The 18,985-nt window shown below is 46.9% G+C and overlaps 1 protein-coding gene across 1 annotated transcript; it reads left to right on the forward strand.

Moving 5' to 3' along the window:
- The first annotated feature begins 847 nt into the window (after positions 1 to 847).
- Positions 848 to 4,883, forward strand: hoxb4a (homeobox B4a). Its single transcript, XM_030088853.1, has 2 exons — positions 848 to 1,506; positions 3,030 to 4,883. Exons 1-2 carry the CDS (start codon positions 1,050 to 1,052, stop codon positions 3,311 to 3,313), a joined length of 741 nt encoding a protein of 246 aa, XP_029944713.1. The 5' UTR covers positions 848 to 1,049; the 3' UTR covers positions 3,314 to 4,883.
- Positions 4,884 to 18,985: the final 14,102 nt, after the last annotated feature.

Consider the following 18,985-nt stretch of genomic DNA (forward strand, 5'->3'; position numbering starts at 1 on the left):
TTCAGGTGTTCGTTGGTTGTTCTTGTCCTCATCAGAAAGATACCTTGCATTGAGGCAGCCTGGCTGGGTCACGGTTGGGAAGGTGAGCGCGTGAACGTTATTCCACTGACGGGAATATTAGAAAGTGGTGGATTATTCATGCGACGCCAGCCTGCACGTCTACAGGTTGAATTAACCGTCGAACGGGCGCCTGTTGGAGCAAACGCTGGGTTTTAAAGAGCAGGGGACGCGGCCGCCGGGTCCCGGTTCCTAATGCAGAGGTCTGCCGGTGATTTAGGAGGCCGTGGAACCTGAATTAGTTGATGAATTTTCTATCGATCCTAAACAAGCCTGATTTATCTCTGACATGCTGCTGCTGGGTGGCGGTGCAGTCCGCCAGGACACTCTCTCCACTCCTTATTAGCGAGTTAAGCAAAGTCGGAAAAAAAGAGTTGGAAGGCAACACAACGCAACACACCCAATATATATAAACACACAGGGCGGTGCAGGCGCCACTGTAAATCCCCTCCAGCGCTTTCTTTCTGCTGCTTCTTTTCTTTAATCTGTTTCTGTCTGAGATGTCAGTCAGACACGTCTGAAGGAAACGGGCATGTGTTCCGCTCCGCGTGTCCGTCTTCACTCGGAGCGGAATGTTCATGTCCCTGTTATTGTTGGGATTGAGTCTGTTTGGAGCGGCGTGCATGTGGCACAGAGGCAGCGGGCACCGGGAGGAGAGGAGGTGGGGCGGGTCTGGTGGTGGTGGCGGGGGGCGGGGGGTGGTGGGGGGGGGGGTATTGTATTGTATGACTGAGAGTGCCCGTGAAGTGAGGCCGTATGGAGCAGCGTGTGCGGGGGCCGTGTGTGAGCTTAATCCCATTTCCTTATCCGGGGCTCGTCCTGGAGGCGCGCCATTGGCCGGCCGCTGTCACGTGGCTTCTTAACTTTGTTCACTTGACAGAAAAGTAGGAGGGTTCAACGGAACAGGAATAACCGAAGAGTAAAGGGATGAGATATAAATTTTAGTTATATATTTACCGAGTAGGTGCAATTCCACAAAAAGACTGAAATTAATGGCCATGAGCTCCTATTTGATCAACTCCAACTATGTGGACCCGAAGTTCCCTCCGTGCGAGGAGTACTCTCAGAGCGACTATCTGCCCAGTCACTCCCCGGACTATTACAGCTCGCAGAGACAGGAGGCAGCCGCCTTCCAGTCGGACTCTCTCTACCACCACCACCCCCCACACCACCAGAACCAGCACCAGCACCAGCCCCGGGCCGAGCCGCCCTACACGCCGTGCCAGCGCGCCGCCTCGGTGCTGATGTCCCCCCGGGGTCACGTTGTCGGGCTGCCGTCCACCCCGGTCCCGGAGCCGAGCCACCGCTGCGAGTCGGTGACACCGAGCCCGCCTCCACCTCCGTCCTGCGGCCAGACGCAGCAGCACAGCCAAGGCGCCTCTCCCCCCGCCAGCACCCGCAAGGACCCGGTGGTCTACCCGTGGATGAAGAAAGTCCATGTAAACATCGGTAAGAGCTGCATGCAGAGCCTGCTCCTCTCTCGCCCCCCTCTCTCTCTTCCTCTCTCTCTCTGTCGTTGCGCCTTTGTGCTCGCAGCTGAAACATGCAGCCAGCGAAGGTGTCCACCATCTAAATCTCCGGCTTCCCTCCCGTGTTTTCCGTTGGAGAAGAGTAGCCCTTGGGTCAAGATTTACGAGCGTCTGTTTGCAGGGCCAATATAATTACACCCACCATAAATTTTTATTACACCTCTCCGCCGAGGTGCCTTTTGAAGTCCGATCTCAGGCTCGTCTGCTCTAATCCCTCGCCTTATGACAACTCAGACCGAGCCCATAAGTTAGCTTTTATGCTTTGGTAATTTGATTTTAAGTGGTCGGGTTGTATAAACGGTGTACTTTACTTTGTCGAGCCTTCCTTTCTTCCCCTCTCCTTGTTCCAGGGTAGCGAAAGTTTTATGGCAGCTGAAATATTCATGTTTATGGAGCCGGCCGTAAAACACTAATGTAAAAGCAAGTAGCTCCACACTGTTATGGCTTCCCTGTGACTCGCTCCCCACTGCGTACACAGGGATAACCGGGACTGAACCGTTTTGCAAAGAATTTCTCTCCGCCCGAACTATTTAGTCGGTAAGGAAAGACTTTCTCTCATTTTGAAATATCCCTGCAGGGCTGTTCTGCACTGCTGTCCAGTTGTAATTCTTCAGATTTGTTCGATCTTGACCCAGTCCGTGGCGCCGCGCAGCTCTCACCCCCACCCACCCAGACACCCAACAGCCAGAGGACACCGTGAAAAACATGAGTGGAAGGAAAACATCCCGGACACGCTCACTGATTCTGAGTTGAAATGCATTCACGCCTTGTTATTGTTTTGATTTTTTATTTTAAATATCAAGCAGTGCTCGTCATTTGTGCGTCAGAAAAGGACGCGTTGCGCTCAATACCAAGTCTCCCCATTTACTCCCTGTACCACATTTGGACTGTGCGTGAGCGCGCGGGGAGGATTGACAGTGCCGCAGGGCCCTGGAACCACAGCTGACAACATGTGTCCGCTGCAGTAACAGAGGCTGTGCGTCTGAGGACGGCACCGGGAGGGTCTGGCCGGGTTACCGTTACAGCGCAGCTCACCGCGCCCGCGTTTCTCTTTGTTGATGCTCGGTGCACGCGGACCCCGTGTTTGTCTTCCGCAACCCACAACTCCAAGACTGGAAAATGGCCCCTGACCGGACATGAAGCTGCTCTGCGGATACTATTTATTTTTAAACGTTTTATTTTTTTAACACCTCCCCCTTAGAGTCCTAACATTATTCCCCCCTATAATAATAATAGTAATAATAATAATAATAATGATAATAATAATAATAATAATAATAATAATAATAATAATAATAATAATAATAATAATAATAATTTAAAATTATTTTGAGTTGATGTCGCCCTTTTCCTGTTCCCTATGAATTGCAGACACATTTCATATTTTATGTTAAAACACACTTTATTGACATGAACACTGCTGTGTTTTTGTTCCTCTCACAGTGAGCTCCAACTACTCGGGCGGGGAGCCGAAGCGCTCCCGGACGGCCTACACCCGCCAGCAGGTTCTGGAGCTGGAGAAGGAGTTCCACTATAACCGGTACCTGACACGCAGGCGCAGGGTGGAGATCGCGCACACGCTCTGTCTGTCGGAACGCCAGATCAAGATCTGGTTCCAGAACCGGAGGATGAAATGGAAGAAGGACCACAAGCTGCCCAACACCAAGGTCCGCTCCGGAACGAACAGCAGCGGCTGCGGAACAAACTCCCAGGCCGGACCGCTATAGCCCGGCTCTGCGCCTCGTGGCTCCCTCTTCTGTTTCTTGTTCCAAAATAACCCAAACTGAATGAAAAGGGGGAAACCGCTTGTGAAACCACAGGAAGCTGCACTTTCGGACCTGGATAACGCCTTCATATCATCAACACGAGGCGCTGACGCCGCTGAGGTTACAGACTCGTCATGACGCGCGGGGGAGCGGAGGGGAAGATTAACCATTCATAAAATATGAACTTAACAAAAGTAGGAGTGTGAAGGAGAAGACACCCCCACCCCACCCCCTCACTGACAGAGCAAGCTGAAGATAATGCTCCCACCTGTGTGGTTTCTTCCTTCTCTTTTTCTATCCAATACAATACTTTTTTCTTTTTTTTTGGTGGTGGGGGGGGGGGGGGGGGGGGGGGTGAAGATGGATCCTAGTTTTCATCTTTAATCATGCCAAACTCGGGCCCCATTTGTCATGTTTACTCTGCGGGTTCAAAGCAAAGGGGTGAACCGCGGCTCTGCCCATTACCCCGCACCCTTCCCACTCGCATCTTGCTCTTTTTCTCTTGCGTAATAAATGGAATTCTAGTTTTGTCAAGAGAAGTATTGCACCACTCTCCTGCGCTCCTATCTCTCCTGCTCGTATTTATAATCCTCTTACAGCAAAGAAATGTATCCTCCGGAATAATCCAAAGTGACACCACGGTACTCTCCTGTCGCTCTCACAGTCAAAGCTCTCCGTTCTCTTCATTGCAAATTTTCAAGCTTTATTATTGAGAAACAAACAGCCACAGTGTTGAGTTGTAGTTCTGTTTGAAATCAGTGTTGATGGTGAAACGGCGCTGGTGTCGCTGAGAGCGCAGCGCAGCGCAGCGTTTCGTTGTTGGTTTTGTGATTTTGTTTACGGGAACATGAGTCTATCAGTGAACATTTCCCTCCACTCCCCTCGCAGGGTTATAAAGCTGCCTAAACACTCATGAATCGCACCAAATCCTGGTACAGTAACCCGAGAACACCTTCTAAACACCGCACTATACAATGTACTACCTATTACCTCAGTTGTACCTATATATAAATATATATTCTTTAATTTTTTTGGTCATATTATTTTGTCGTTTTGCTCGTTTAATGAAGCTTTTGAGCTGTTATATTTTTGGAATTGTGTGACAAGTTATAATTATTATTATTATTATTACATGCGATACAAAATTCATTTCCTGTACGTATTTCTAAATGTAATTTAACTGTTCTAGAAAGAGACAAGCAGATAAAAGGAGCGTCGTGTTGCTTGAACCATGTGGATTTGTGTTTCTTGGTGTCTTTCTTTGTGTCCCCTCACTCCGCACATTAAATGCGCGCACACTTCTTTTGTCCTTCCTTCTTCCTTTTCCGCCTCCCCAACTCCGCTGTGCCTCTTTCTTTTTAGATATTTTATTTTCCAAGTGTTTTGTTAAATTGACGGTATTTTATGTACATTCCAAAGATTGCTTTGTTAGTGCTGATGATGAATGTGTGTGTGAAAGTCGCTCCTTGGTGTCTACCTTACAATTATTTGTAAATAGTTCATAGAAATTTAAATAAATGGCTAAAAATGTTTCAGCTTCCGTCCGTCTGTTTATTCTGAAATGTAATTTCTAAATTCAAACGGTAGGGGTTGGATAATGGTGCCGGTGAGCTGTGATGTGCTGTATTTTGATAAAAAGAAAATAGCTTTGCAGGCTTGTTTTTCTTTCTTCCTCTGGTTGTCAGCTTCCATACTGAGAGGAGATTGAAAGCGCGCGCGCATCTCAGCCACATTAAATAATTTCATGTAATTTCACTGTTGGTTTTGCCTACAAAGACAGGGCGACCTGTCTGGAGAAATCAGGAGGCTGTGATGATTAATCTGTCCGGGCCGTGAGTGATCTTGGTACATTACGTCCTGTAATCTCGTTTTAAATCACAACCCGTCCCTCCGTTTCACTCCCGTTCTCCCGTTAATTTAACGGCTGCTCAGACGCGCCTTCACGGGCCCGAAACAGAGTATAGGACATCCCCGTCCCCATCCTCCCCCTCCTCCTCCCTCCATCCTTCCTTCTGCTTCTGGAGAGGAAAAAAATTAAATAGTTTCTCGGTTCGTGCTCTTCTAATGCTTTAATGAGTGTAATTTTTGCACAACCGTTTTTTCTCTCTGCTATCGGTGTTTTCTGAACCGGTGCGGTGCGCGCATGTGTGTTTTTTATTTTTTTATTTTATAATACAAAAAAGGGGAGCGGGCCGGCGCCATAGCTCAAACCCTGACAACCAAATAGATAATCAACAAGACGAATGGCTTCTTTTGTAAGGCGCGGCTCCCGTATTAATTTTCATTTTCTTTTCTTAGAGCAGGTATCGAAAAATATAGAGCAGGAGAGGGGGGAGCACGAGAAAATAGCATTCCTCTCGATGAACTTTAAACAAAAAAAGTGTGCCCCCCAAATTGGTCCGCTCGTATTCCTCTGCCCAGAGAAGATTCCCTATTACTTGTTGGTTGATTTCTCCCTGGGCCTCGTGCCACAGAGACTCCCTCTGCCCATTTATCTGTTTTCTTCCTATTTATGAAAGGCTGCTGCTGGAAAGAGAAAAAAAAATCCCTCCCCGTCAAATGGTACACCTACATGTGCACAAGCAAGCACGCGCAGCCACTGCGCCAAATTGCGTAAAGGCTGTATGTGGTGACCGGCGCGCGGTCCCGCTTTCCGCGCGCTTCAGGCCTTTATGGCTAAATATTCTGACGCTTTTTAATATGAGTGACTGTACAGTCTGTGTTCACTCCAGCAGGGCTCATAGGTGTTCAGAAGCAGTTACCTACATATTGTTTTTTCTTCTTTCTATATTGTGAGGTGTATAATGGGGTTTATTATGATAGTGCTCCCTCCGGCGATGTACCTCTCCTCACATAAAAAATAATATTTGTGACCGCATTTTCGCTACACACCAATTGTCTTATATTGGAGCATCTAAACAGACACCCCCTCTCCCCAGTATTCACACACATGTGCCTCTACAATAACCCCGAAAAGCCCCAGAGCACTTGCAAGTCCCAGCTGAAATAAATGAATTTACGCGCAGGGTGACAACCGCGCACAATAAAATCCACCAAGGAATCCTTTACTCCTTTTCAACTCCTTTATCAGCTGGGGCCTTCTGCTGCTCCACTGAATGGAAGCAGATTTTTTTTGAGGATGCCCACAACCCCCAACTCCAAACAAAGTTCACCGCCATTATTTTCTGGACAGGACAGAGGGGACGGCGCCGCAAGAAAAATGCGAGAATTATGCAAGAAAAAATCATTAATCACTTGTTCTTCTTTAAACACTTCTTTTCCCCTTCTGCTTCTTCTCTATTGTCCTTCGGCAGCCACACAAGAGTCCTTCTGCCAGGAGAAAGAGACGGCAGAGAGACAGACAGAGGACAAGAAAAAGAAGACGTCTTGAAGACACTTGGAAGACCCCCCCCCCCGACCCCCCCCCCCCCCCCCCACCACCACCACCACCACCGCCACTCCACCCCTGTCCACATACAAATACTCACACATAGACCTCCCATTTTCCACCCATCAGCAAGCTAATTTTTTTTACACTCCACAAGCATCCTGCCATTAGAAAAAAAAAAAAACTTTTTTCCTCCTGGCTGGAAAGAAGAAAATCCCTCCAAAGAAAGTCCACTAACGCGCTCAGAGCCGAGCAGGAGAAGATGGCACACAGGTCGCTGCGAGTGGAGGCGTCAAAGGTAAGAGGCCTTCCTGTTTTACTGCGTCTCCTCTTCTCCCCTGTCCGTCTCTGGCCCGCATGTGTCACACGTCCAGGGCGTTTTATGGTTTTATTGCCCCCTGCGCATTTGTTGGGGTCAGGCAAAAGGGTGGCATTTATGGCCACAGGGGCTTTGACTTGAAGTCACTGTTTGTCTTGGAAGGTGTGTGTGTGTGTGTGTGTGTGTGTGTGTGTGTGTGTGTGTGTGTACAGTTGCAGATGCTGGTTTTCAGCTGTTTTTGTACCTTGTGGCTTCTTGAGCATCTGCTGCGTGTAAGGCTGCATCACCTTGCACCGTTTACGCACGGGAATGTTTTAAAGTTATAGTCATTTCAGTTTCATTTGGGGTGTATTATCTCGCGTCATACATTGTGATTACTAAAGCAGACTTGTGTGACTGCAGGAGTGTCTGAAATGTTCCAACTAATGTGTGACAGAAAGGCCGACTTGAATAATTCCTGTTTCAGCCAAAGCTTATTATGCATGTTGTCTTCGCTGCGCTGCGGTGTTATAAAGTGCTGCAATGGTTTAGGGTCCATGGCTTTTAATGAGATACTGCGGTGTGTGTGTGTGTGCGTGTGTGTGTGTGTGTGTGTTTGTGTGTGTGTGTGTGTGTCGCCAGGTGCAAAGTGGCTGCAGCGACAGTGGTGGGAATATAAATAATATGGCGTTCAGTTGGATGTGTGTGAGTGTGTGTGTGTGTGTGTGTGTGTGTGTGTGTGTGTGTGTGTGTGTGTTGGGGGGTGGAAAAGAAAAATTAAAAGAAGAGGGGGAGCTGGTTAATGGATACTCTCTCGGCTGCGCTCCAAAACAATTTACTTGGAATACAAACGATCTGCGAGGCTTTCCAAATGATGTGGAAAAAAAGTCCCAGGTCACCACCGCGTGCACTCCGGCCTCAGGAAGCGCGCTCGCTCCCGTCTGACCCCTTCAGAAATCAATCTACCCGGGATTAAGGAGGCCCTCCCGGATCTCCCGGCCCTCCCGGGGCCGCGGGCCGCCGCGTGATGCGAAGCGTGGTGATCAAAGAAAAAGAAACAAACGGCAGAAATATCAGCAGACAGTATCGTAGAGAAGTCAGAAACGCAGAGCAGGAGGAGGAGGAGGAGAAATCGATGGCCATGCAGGGACAGCGGAATGGACAGACTGCGGCCGCTCAGGGTTCATCCAGGGGACACGTTCCTCTGACCGATGAGGCTCGATGGCTCACGAGCCAGAGGATGACCCGCAGCTACACCCCCACCCCAGTACACACACACACACACACACACACACACACACACACACACACACACACACACACACACACACACACACACCCCTTGACCTCACGAGCTGCTGGACCCTCCGCTCCCTCATTCCCAGACCCCTGAGCCCCCGAGGCCACTTTGTCATAACAGGCCCAGTTCAGGGCACTGTAAGGAGGAACCGCTCCCACACACACACACACACACACACACACACACACACACACACACACACACACACACACACACACACACACACACACACACATACACAGACTGCCTGCTGCCCCTCACAGGTGGTGCACATCCGCTTCTGTAACACAGAAAAAGCATTTTACACGTTCTGAAAAAAAAAAAAAACTCTTTCGAGTCATCGGAGCCCAGCGAACAATACACTCCAACACACTGGTGATGTTTTGACTGTTCCTCTGTCTGAGCTGCAGAACGCTCTGGAACTGGTAATTGGACTGCTGGTCATTCTCCAGGCGGGTAATCCGACCTGCAGAGGGGGCAGTGGTGTGCTGCACGGAGAACTGATTAATCAGAGGAACTGTAACATATGGGGGAATCGAGCTTGGCCGGTTTGTCTTCACAATGCTCATCTCAATACGAGCTCTTACTCTGCTGATTTTAGAATAATGAGTTCACACACTCACAAACTGCTCCAGTGCTGCATTATAAGATTAAAAAGAAAAAAAAACCCCACCAATATCAGCTACAAACTAATATTATACAAAGAGGAGCGCAGAGAATCACCAACCTGACCCCCCACCCCCAACCCCCTCCTCCTTTCTCTTTTTATGGATTATATCTTCCTTTAAAGGCAGGTTGTTTGGAATTTAGCATCTCCTTTAATCAACAGCAGTTAACCTTGAGATTCGAGACACAAATCTAAATGTTTTTAAGAATGAATATTCTGTCAGACTGAGTTGAGGTTAAACGTTGCTGCGCTCCAGTTTGATCCCTGTTCCTTCAGGACGTCCACCAGGACAGCTGAGCTCTCCTGTGACTTCCTGCTCCTGGTCATCTGATACAGCATCACCCAGTCAATATCACACTCAGTCAGAGGTCACAGACTGCTGGAGGATTATTGGAAATGGTCTCACACACACACACACACACACACACACACACACACACACACACACACACACACACACACACACACACACACACAGAATGCATTTGTCTAATGCCTTGAAATTGTCCAAATATGAATATTGATGTGAATAACACTTTTCATAGTAGCATTACTTCATTAGACGTATGGATACATATTTGGAAAAGACTTTAAACCATTTACAAAATGCATCAGCACTTCCAGGTCATTGGACAATACCTTTTTGGTCCATGTATACAAGACAATACATTTAAAAGCACTTTAAACATCCAATCTCACACATATTTCATGATTTTGATTTGTGATTGATCACATTTCACACTGTGTTCCTGTAAATCACTACCTGATATTGACTCTCCTTCCAGCTGCCTAAAAATACCAATAATATCTCTAACTTGAATGCATGAAGCAAGTTTTATGAGCGCAGTTTCATCCTCATGCAAAGTTCTTCATAAAGATTATTTTTGTTCTTCTTCTTCTATCATTATTATTATTATTATCATTATTATTATTATTATTATTATTATTATTATTATTATTAATACATTATTATATTATTATATTATTTAAATGCTTTAATTGGGTTACTGACTAAAATTATGCATTACATGAGCAAAGAGCCAAAATGTATCCAGACAATGTGAAATCATGGTAAGACTGTGATTAAAGTATAAATGTGAGTTCAGAACAGACGTGAATGCAAAGCTTTCTAAATATCATTCCCAGAAAAGGTTTGAGGAGGAGCCTCCAGCTCAGATCAGATATGAATAAGATACAATCAACTTAAATTAAAAGACATCAGTCACAAACAGATGGAAACATCATCCGAGCAGGCCTCTGTCACTGCAGAGGAGAGAGCGCAGACAAAGCCCCGCTCTGGAGGAGCAGCGGGCCCCAGGGCGTCACCCCGGCTGGACGGAACCACCGGGCACGAGTTCTGTCAAGTTCGAATTGACTGAATGTAATTTGTGCCTGGAGCTCGAGCAGCTTCATTAAAAAGCTCTCTTGTTAGACTGAAGCTGTCCGCGCTGCTGCTGGGCTTCACCTGGAGGACCGGCTCCGGTCTCCCGGTGAGTCTCATTCTCAGCGCAGCTTCATCACTCGTCGCGGTGCTTCCCGCCACCACATTTGTTTTGGGTGTATCAGCACTTAAATGACTATTAGGAATAAAAGTCTGTAAGAAACAAGGTGCAGCAGGCGCTGTCTGACCCGCGCACACACACACACACACACACACACACACACACACACACACACGCTTTAAGTTCTCTGGCTGGCCCGCGGAGTCTCGCGGTGATTTACTAATTGCCAGACAAATCGCCCAGGATTTTTTTTTTTAATTCACGTTACCCAGAAATTTATTATTGTGGAGAGCGCGAGGAGCCGAGGAGGTCACGGTGGTGCGCGCGGGCTGCAGGAGGAGGTCGTCACTGGAGATATATGGCTGCCAGGCTTCTCCAATGCAAGCCTGTGCGTGCACGGTCGCGTGTGTGCGTGTTATTCAGAGGCGGACGCGTATTAACTATTAAAGAGAGAGCCAAGCGGCGGCTGCCAAGTGTCCACGTGCTCAGACCCGGTGGTTTGGAGGCTGAAGCCTGTTCTCTCTGATGCTCTGGTCCTGCTTTGGAATCTGGTGGCGTGTTCCGTTAAATAAACAGCCAGAGTTTTAAAAACAAATGAACACATGATTAATTATCTCGTGACTAATTACTTGAGGCACCTTTACAGTAAAATATGTCCAACAACATAAACTGACAAAAAACAGGTTTATCAATTCAAACCAATAATCATTATAAATTGCATTATTTCCTCAGTGGATTATTTTCTCACAGCCGCTGCTAAAGAAAAGATGACTGAACCTGCCTCCTGGACCAGCTTGAATTTTTCATAAGGCCTTTTTTTTTTTTAAAACATTTTAAGTTTAAAGCACTGGTTCAAACTTAAACCTCTTTTTATATTTTACTGATTACTGTCAGTTTACCACTGAAAATCTGAAAAATGAAACACGCTCACTAGTCAAGCTTTCAAAGAGCTCCTGAGCCTCATTTCACGATTCTTCCTTCATTTCTTCTCTCGATCGCGTTTATTAAACTGGAGCATCACATTGGATTGTATTACATATAATGTGCTCCTCTCCCAACCTGCCGGGAGGCGGACTTGTGTGGAAATCATTAACAGGAACCGTCTTAATGTGAGTCAATCAGTTAAACTTACACCAAAATGTTTATTTAAGGGGTAAGAATTTTTTCGTTTCTGCTGGGAAAAGCAAGTTTGGTGTTCTTTCGGATTTGGTGGTTATTTTATCATTGGATATTTTATCCTCTATTGTTGTGACTGCGCCACGTCCATGATGCTGTTTGAGCAAAATCTCCTGGAACTATTAGACCGGGATGTCGAGAAGGCCATGATTAAGCCCAAAAGAAGTGAATGTGTTTGGATATTGAGGATTCCCTCTGATGATCATGTGTGTCCTGGTTGAGTTTTGGCTTTGACAGTAAAATAAACGTGTTTGGAGTCATTTATCAGGCACCATTTGAGGACAACCTTTTCACAGTCAGCATAACGTCCCCTTCTTTGTAAGCCTGGTGTAAGCCTGCCTAATGTTTGTTGCTGCTGCCACAGTGCGTTACTGCGCTCATATCCGTTACATATGAGTGATAAATAGGCTTCTGGCCTCTTTGAGTAATGGCGGAGCATTAGGCCTGCACAAACCCACTGATACTGCGGGATTAGCAGGGCTCTCTCTCCCCTTAACTTCATTATCCTAATGTCACAACTGAAGTATTTCAGACAGGAGGAGGGCAGCTCACCTTAAAAACACTTCCATTTGGCTTAATGTAAATATACTATACTATTTTTTTCTTGTTCCTTTTGTAATACCTGAATACAAAGACCCCCCCCCCCCAACCCCACCCCACCCCATACAAAGAACGACGTGATGTTTCTGATATTCAGTCATCACTGGAATCCTACAAAAGGGCCTTCTGGGGACATTTCCCGTGTGGTCGTAGGCGGTGCAAAATGTTTAAAGAAAAGACTTCAACCGATCTTCAGGCTTATGTTTACTGGCACAAATACACAAAAAAAAGCCTCAAATCACGGAGAAAACAGAGCACATCGGAAAACCTGGGCTTGTTTATGTGGGATGTAAATCATGCAGTGCAAAGTGTGCGGCTGAAATATTTCACATGGAATTGATCTGCAGAGCAGCAGCCGGTTTTCTCTCAGGACTCCAGGAAACTTAACAATGCTCCAAAGTCATTGATCCTGTCATGTCTGACAACAAAACACTCACAGCCAGCCATTATCAAAATGCTTTTCCACATCCAGAGGAATAGGATTCCGATGTCACTTATGGATCTTACCTCTTCCAGAGCAATCATGAAACACCAATCAGCGCCGTGCGTCAGAGCGCACGGCCCGATCACTCATTTTCACCTGCGCTCCAACGAAACGGCGCTTTAAAAATGGACAGTGTCTGATTCTAACGGACAGCAGTCCTGAGTGCGGCTGTGGGAAGTCTCTGGTGCAATCCCAGGGAAGACCTCACGTCTCGTCCTGGAGAAGAATATATTTCTCCAGACAGATTTACGAGCCGCAGTAAAAGGCGAGATGTCGGAGCTTGGTAAATCAATCTCCCTCACTGTCCTGCTTCTGCCTCTCACATCCCTGAACTACTACTACCACAATTATAATAATAATAATAATAATAATAATAATAATAATAATAATAATAATAATAATAATAAAAATAATAATAATAATAATGATAAAGCTGTGTGATTTTGTCAGTGTTTCATCACGTCAGGGACACTTGAATTTTACGCTCATTCCCCATCTTAACAAAGAGACATTTTCAGTTGCTCTCTTTTTATTCAAAGCCTGGTTAATCATTAACGAGGAGGAAGAATCTACCTGTCCTAATTCATCACTTCCAAAGCAAGAGACCCCCAAGATCTGAGAGAACTCCACTTCACTTAGTGGGTTTAAGTATTATTCTCGGCGCAGATGATAAATGTGAACGTGAGCGCATGAATCATGCCGTGTTGCGTAATGCGGTCCGTTTGCAGCTCGAAATAAATGAATGAGGAGGAAACTGCAGCTTGTAAATTCCACTATTCCTCCTCATGTGGTTTTAATAGGAAGCTTGTGACTTTTGATACATGTCCTACATATCTTTGTTTGTGGCGACGTGGCGGTGGCCCCGCCGCTAAAGCCCTGATTCCAGGCTTTAGGTGCAGCATTGCGAGGTTGTGGATGGAGGGGTTCGCCTCCACACCCCGAGCCGGTCACGGTTCGGATGTTTAGACTGTGAGGGGGGAAACGCTTCGCACGCGCTTCATGCGCCAAGTTTCCAGAGCTGCGTCGCGCTGCCGTTGTCAGGCCGGCCCAGGTCTCTGCTGCTTCTTATCTTTAGCTGCTGTTTCACACTGTGATTGCTATAATTTATGGCCGTCATTAAAGACGCCATCATCACCACCGCAAATGTTTGATTTCAATCGAGTTGTGGGTAAAAATCGGAAGCGAGCGGCGCTGAGCGGAATGCAAGAAGAAGAAGGAGTCTGTTGTTTTTCTTCTGTGAATCAAAAAAGAAGTAATAAATTAATTACCAGGCAACTGTTGTGCTGATAACAGGCTCGGGGCCGCGTTTGTTTCCTTCTAGCTAATTATTTTTATGTCTTTGTCATGTTATAGATGATATTTTTAGAAACAAACTCCTCCACACTCATCCCTGCTCCAGTCATTCCTGCTAATTGCATTTGATATTAAGCATCTTTTATTTGCCTCTTCCTCCGCTCTCTGAGGATTAAATAGAAAACATTAAGTGACGTTCCAGTTAAAGACTTCCGTGTAAAAGAGGAGCTTCTGCAGATTTAGCTGTGCGGATATCCAGACCTTTGTCTCCTGGTTACTGCGGACCGTTCTTTGACCTTGAAGCGTTTCTCTCCTGCTCCTGGCCGCTACAGGGTTCGCTCTGTTCGAGCCCCAGCACGTCGTTTCTCTTTCTTCCTCTGGAGCTCCATTGTTCTGCTGGAGGCGGCTTGGAGCTGCTGGAGCCGCGCGCCCTGATCTTCCTCCAGCCTCTATTGTTGCTGCCCCGCGCGGCCTCGCTACGGGGGGCTTTGTCTCTCTCTTTCCTTCTTCTTCACCCTCTCCTCTCTTCCCTCTCGTTTGTTTCCTTCGTGTTAGCTTCTTTTCTCTCCCTTTCTCTACCAGCTCCCTTCTAAATAAATGTCTCTTCTTCTAAACGGATTAAAGCTCCAGGAGAACCTGTTAATGTGGGAAAGAGTGTGTTTGAACAATGCAGTTCCAATCGAATATTTAATTCTGATTTATCATTTTTCCTGAGAAAATTCTGGGCTTTAAAATATTTTTTCCTCTTAATATCTTAGATTCCCTAGTGGTTTTTAATGATCACACATAGAATATGGCGTAAATCCTGGGACACCCTGCGTTTTCTTTTTTAAACAGCGGGTTTAGCTCGAGAATGAGACTCGAAAATCAACTCAGTAAAAGCAGACAAATAATTCACATCGAATATTTTGTGTTTTTAAACAGATGCAGGGTGATTCAGAGAGAGGAGAGTAAAAGACAGCAAGGAACACAGGGAGCCTGCAGAGGAGTTGGTGGCAATAATCTTTTAAATGTGTGTGTGTGTGTGTGTGTGTGTGTGTGTGTGTGTGTGTGTGTGTGTGTGTGTGTGCTGAGAGGTCAACATAACTCCCATTTCTTTGTTTTGGTTGTTCATTTCTGGACTTTGAAAGCTGGAACTTGTGTTCCGGATGGGTCCCGGAGCAGAGAGGCGCACTGACACCTCACCCACCCCCCTACCGCACACACGCCCCCCACCCGACCAACACGTCACGTGATTCATTAAATAATTAATGCAGAGGTTGCAGAATAGATATGTATTCGTCAGGAATATAACCGGCAGGACACGGTGCTGCTGCGTGTCTGACGTGGAAAATCCAACTGTCCTTTCCAAAAAAAAAAAAAAAAAACAAGCCCCCCTATAGCAGCTGAGAGAGAGAGGGGGGAGAGAGAGCGGGGAGAAGAGGAGACACTGAGAAACGCCAACAGAGAGAGAGAGGAAGAGAAAAGAGAGAAGGAGGCTGCAATAAAACAAATTTGGACGGGCGTGCGTCTTGCGGGTCGCTGTGGACACCGTGAGTATTGCGGAAGGAAGGGGACTGCATGGGGGGGAGAGACCACACTTCTTCTTCTTCTTCCTCCTCATCTTCTGCCGCCGCTGTGCCGCCTTCGCCCCAGCATCACCTCTCAGTGAATCACAGGCTGTTCTAACATCCTGGTAAATATGCCCCCCAAATTCCCATCTTTCGCCGTGTTTTCTCATCGTGCATGTTCACTGTCGTGTTGTTTACACATCACCCCCCACCCATCATCATCAGCACCAGCCATTGTTTATAGGCTGGAGCGGCGCGCGAGGAGAGAGGGAGAGAGATGGAGCGGCGCGATGCTCGCCCGATGGCTGTTTGAGATTTTAAGAAGCGCTCGGATATTCTTCTCCATCGTTCTGCCATCAGCTCCTGTCTGCCTCTACATCTCTCTCTATCTGCCTGACTCCTCCGTCCATCCCTCCCTCTCTCCTCTCTCTCTCCCTCTTCTCCCAGCCAGCTCCTTCTCTTGATTTATAGAGAGGCAGGGTGTCAGCGTGCGGCAGGGGCTGCCATTGTGCGTTCGTGAGGGAGTGCTGTTGTTTATGGCACCGCCGCGATAAATCATGTTTTTCCTTCGCTTGTGGGGAGACGGTGTGGGGGGGAAATGACGGTAGATGGACCGATGATACACCGGAACGAGAAGAGAAGAGCGAAGGAAGAAGAGATGTGGCTTCGGCTCTGCTTTCCCTGCCTCTCTCCTCCTCCTCTGCCCTCTCTCACACCCCTCCTTTGCCTTTTTACGCGTGATTGTTGCTCTTTTTTCCACCTGACGGGGGCCAGGTTGTAGCTCCGGGTCTTAAACGACTGTGGCGACCAATTAACGGGAGATTTGTTTAAATTTAGCACACTGGGCATGAAATCTCATAAAAAGGACTGTGTCGGCCAGGAAGCCTCATCCGTCTAGCAAGGAGCTGTGAGTGGATTTGGACTGAGCCCGGCTGAAGATTTAAATGACGCCGATACCGGGGCACAATTAGGCCCCTGGTTTGAAGGCAAAACGCAACAATTAGCCTGTTTTCTACCCGAACTGGTCGCATTCATGGGTAGACGCGGCGCCCTTATTCGTCCCTTTAAATTAATGCACTTGAATCTTTATGAAATTCAGCTGCAGTTGCTGGATTTATTTATGTTTAAGGGAAACAAAGATTTCTTTACTAAGTGTGATAAAAACCAGAGCATCAAACGGACTGAGAACTCAAAGTCAGAAGTTTATTTTCTTTCATTTTTTAAAAAATTTAACCCACAGTGTGTTTTCTTTGGATGCCTGCTGGAAATGAGGCTGGCCGCCATTATTCATGTCAGCGCGCTGAGTCTCTGCCTTTCCTCAAATCTTCCCCGGTGAATCAGACCTTCTTCTTCAAACGTGGAGAGGGAAAATAAGATGCAGAGATGGGAGGAATTCCCTCCCTGTGCCCCCACACCCTGTGCACATTCAGTTCAACATCCCATCCAGTGTTCTGCATTATTTAGCGCGGCTGCAGCTGCATTCCACTCGCGAGAAAGAAAAAGGCCAAACGCTGGATGAGCTGGACGAGGAGCCATTTTTAGCCTTTACTATTGAGAGTGTGGAGGAGGAGGAGGCGGTGTAGGGGTGGTGGTGGTGGTGGTGTGTGTGTGTGTGTGTGTGAGGGGGGGGGGGGGTGATTTTATCTGCTACCCTCATAACTCGCTATAGTATGTGAGGCTCGCGTGATGTGATGTGAAGCCAGATGGTTCAGTGGAAACACATTTAATATAAGAAGAAGGCAGGGACAGTGAACGCACCATCAAATGTATTTATTACACAGAAACAAGATTCACACGTCATCATCATTATTATTATTATTATTATTATTATTATTATTATTATTATTATTATTATTATTATTATTATTATTATACTGGTGCTTCTGGGAGGAGGCGTGTCTCTCTAAACCTTATTGGAAGCAAATGAAAGCAGCTCCCGGCTTCTCGTCTCATCACCGCGTCGGAGCGGAGAGCGGCGTCGCTTTTCAAACTGTGTCTCCGTGATGTCCGCCGCCGTGTCAGAAGCAATATCTCCTCTCATTTCTGTGGATGAAGGGAGAGATGGAGGGGGAGAGAGAGGGGAGCAGAGAAGGAACGGGGGGAATCCTCCCTTCCTCCTTATTTCCATATATTTTCCTATATTTCACTGCGTGTCTACATATCTGATTTGGGTGGCAGGGAGTGACAGGAGGTTCAGGAGGCAGGCTGTGTGGAGTGAAACGCGCCTTGCGTAAAAAAAAAAATCTAAGTTGTGTGAAAGTGCAGCCCAGTGTGGAGAGAGCAGGACGCCAGGAGACACTTTATCTTATCTTATCCCGGCATGTGTCCACTGTTAAGTATGTTTTGTCTGGCGAGATAGTTGCAGATCAAATCCAGCTGAAATAGTTCAAATATTTGAAACGCGTTGAGAAATGACATGACTCCCTTCCTGGCAGTCGGTTCCAGCCTCTGCTCACCGGGAGGAGGGTTTCAGCTCCCCGCTATCGCTGCGTTCGCCCCAATAAATCCTCACCGCGCCGAGTCCGCCGGAGCGCCGCGGCTCGGGCTCCAGATGTGAAGAGGTCCGCGTGCGGCTGCTGTGAAACGCTGCAGACTCACAATTAGCGCAACGAACTAAGGGTGGAATTAATGTTTACACGGAAAGCCTCCCACCAGACAACAAGCTCCTGCGGTAGAGAAGCTTTCAAGAAAGTCCACCGCATTTCTGGGTCAAAGGTTGGAATCCAGCGGGAAAACGTTCAGCCTCATATCTGAGACTGTGTGAGACACGTGCAGTGATACATGCAGGAGAAAACCCCAGAAAGGCGGTTTGTCTGAGATGTATTTTTGTTGCTAATGTTTTTTTGTTGTGTGTGTGTGTGTGTGTGTGTGTGTGTGTGTGTGTGTGCTGCTTTTCTGTTCACAATACACTGAAAACAGATTCACGCTTAGAAATCAGACTCGTGCTTGTGTTCGCCGTGATGGCGGCGTTTGGTCAAAGACAAGGCAGAAGCAGACCCACGCGTCTGGCGGACACGCGTGAAGACAAGAGTCCACGCAGGGCGCGTCTTCCCACGCAGAGCCGAGACCTGGCGGCCATGTTGTCTTTTCTCTAGACTGAGGAGGGAGCTGCACACACCCGGCGCTGGGAGTTATCAGAGACACAGCTTAAAACAAAATAACACCGATTCTGTTAGCGTGGATATTTCATGATGGCGCATGAAGAAATCTTTAGATTCAGTCACAGTAAAAACTGACCAAAACTATCAGAGTTTAAAAAAGAGGATCCGAATTTATTTCTATTTGTATCTACGTTTAATACTAAAAAAAATGAAAAATATCCAAGTGATCCACTCTATAAAAAATGAATACGTTCCAATAATTTAAGAAGATCAA

This window comes from Salarias fasciatus, chromosome 4 (assembly GCF_902148845.1).
Source record: "Salarias fasciatus chromosome 4, fSalaFa1.1, whole genome shotgun sequence".
In the NCBI taxonomy this organism is placed as follows: domain Eukaryota; kingdom Metazoa; phylum Chordata; class Actinopteri; order Blenniiformes; family Blenniidae; genus Salarias; species Salarias fasciatus.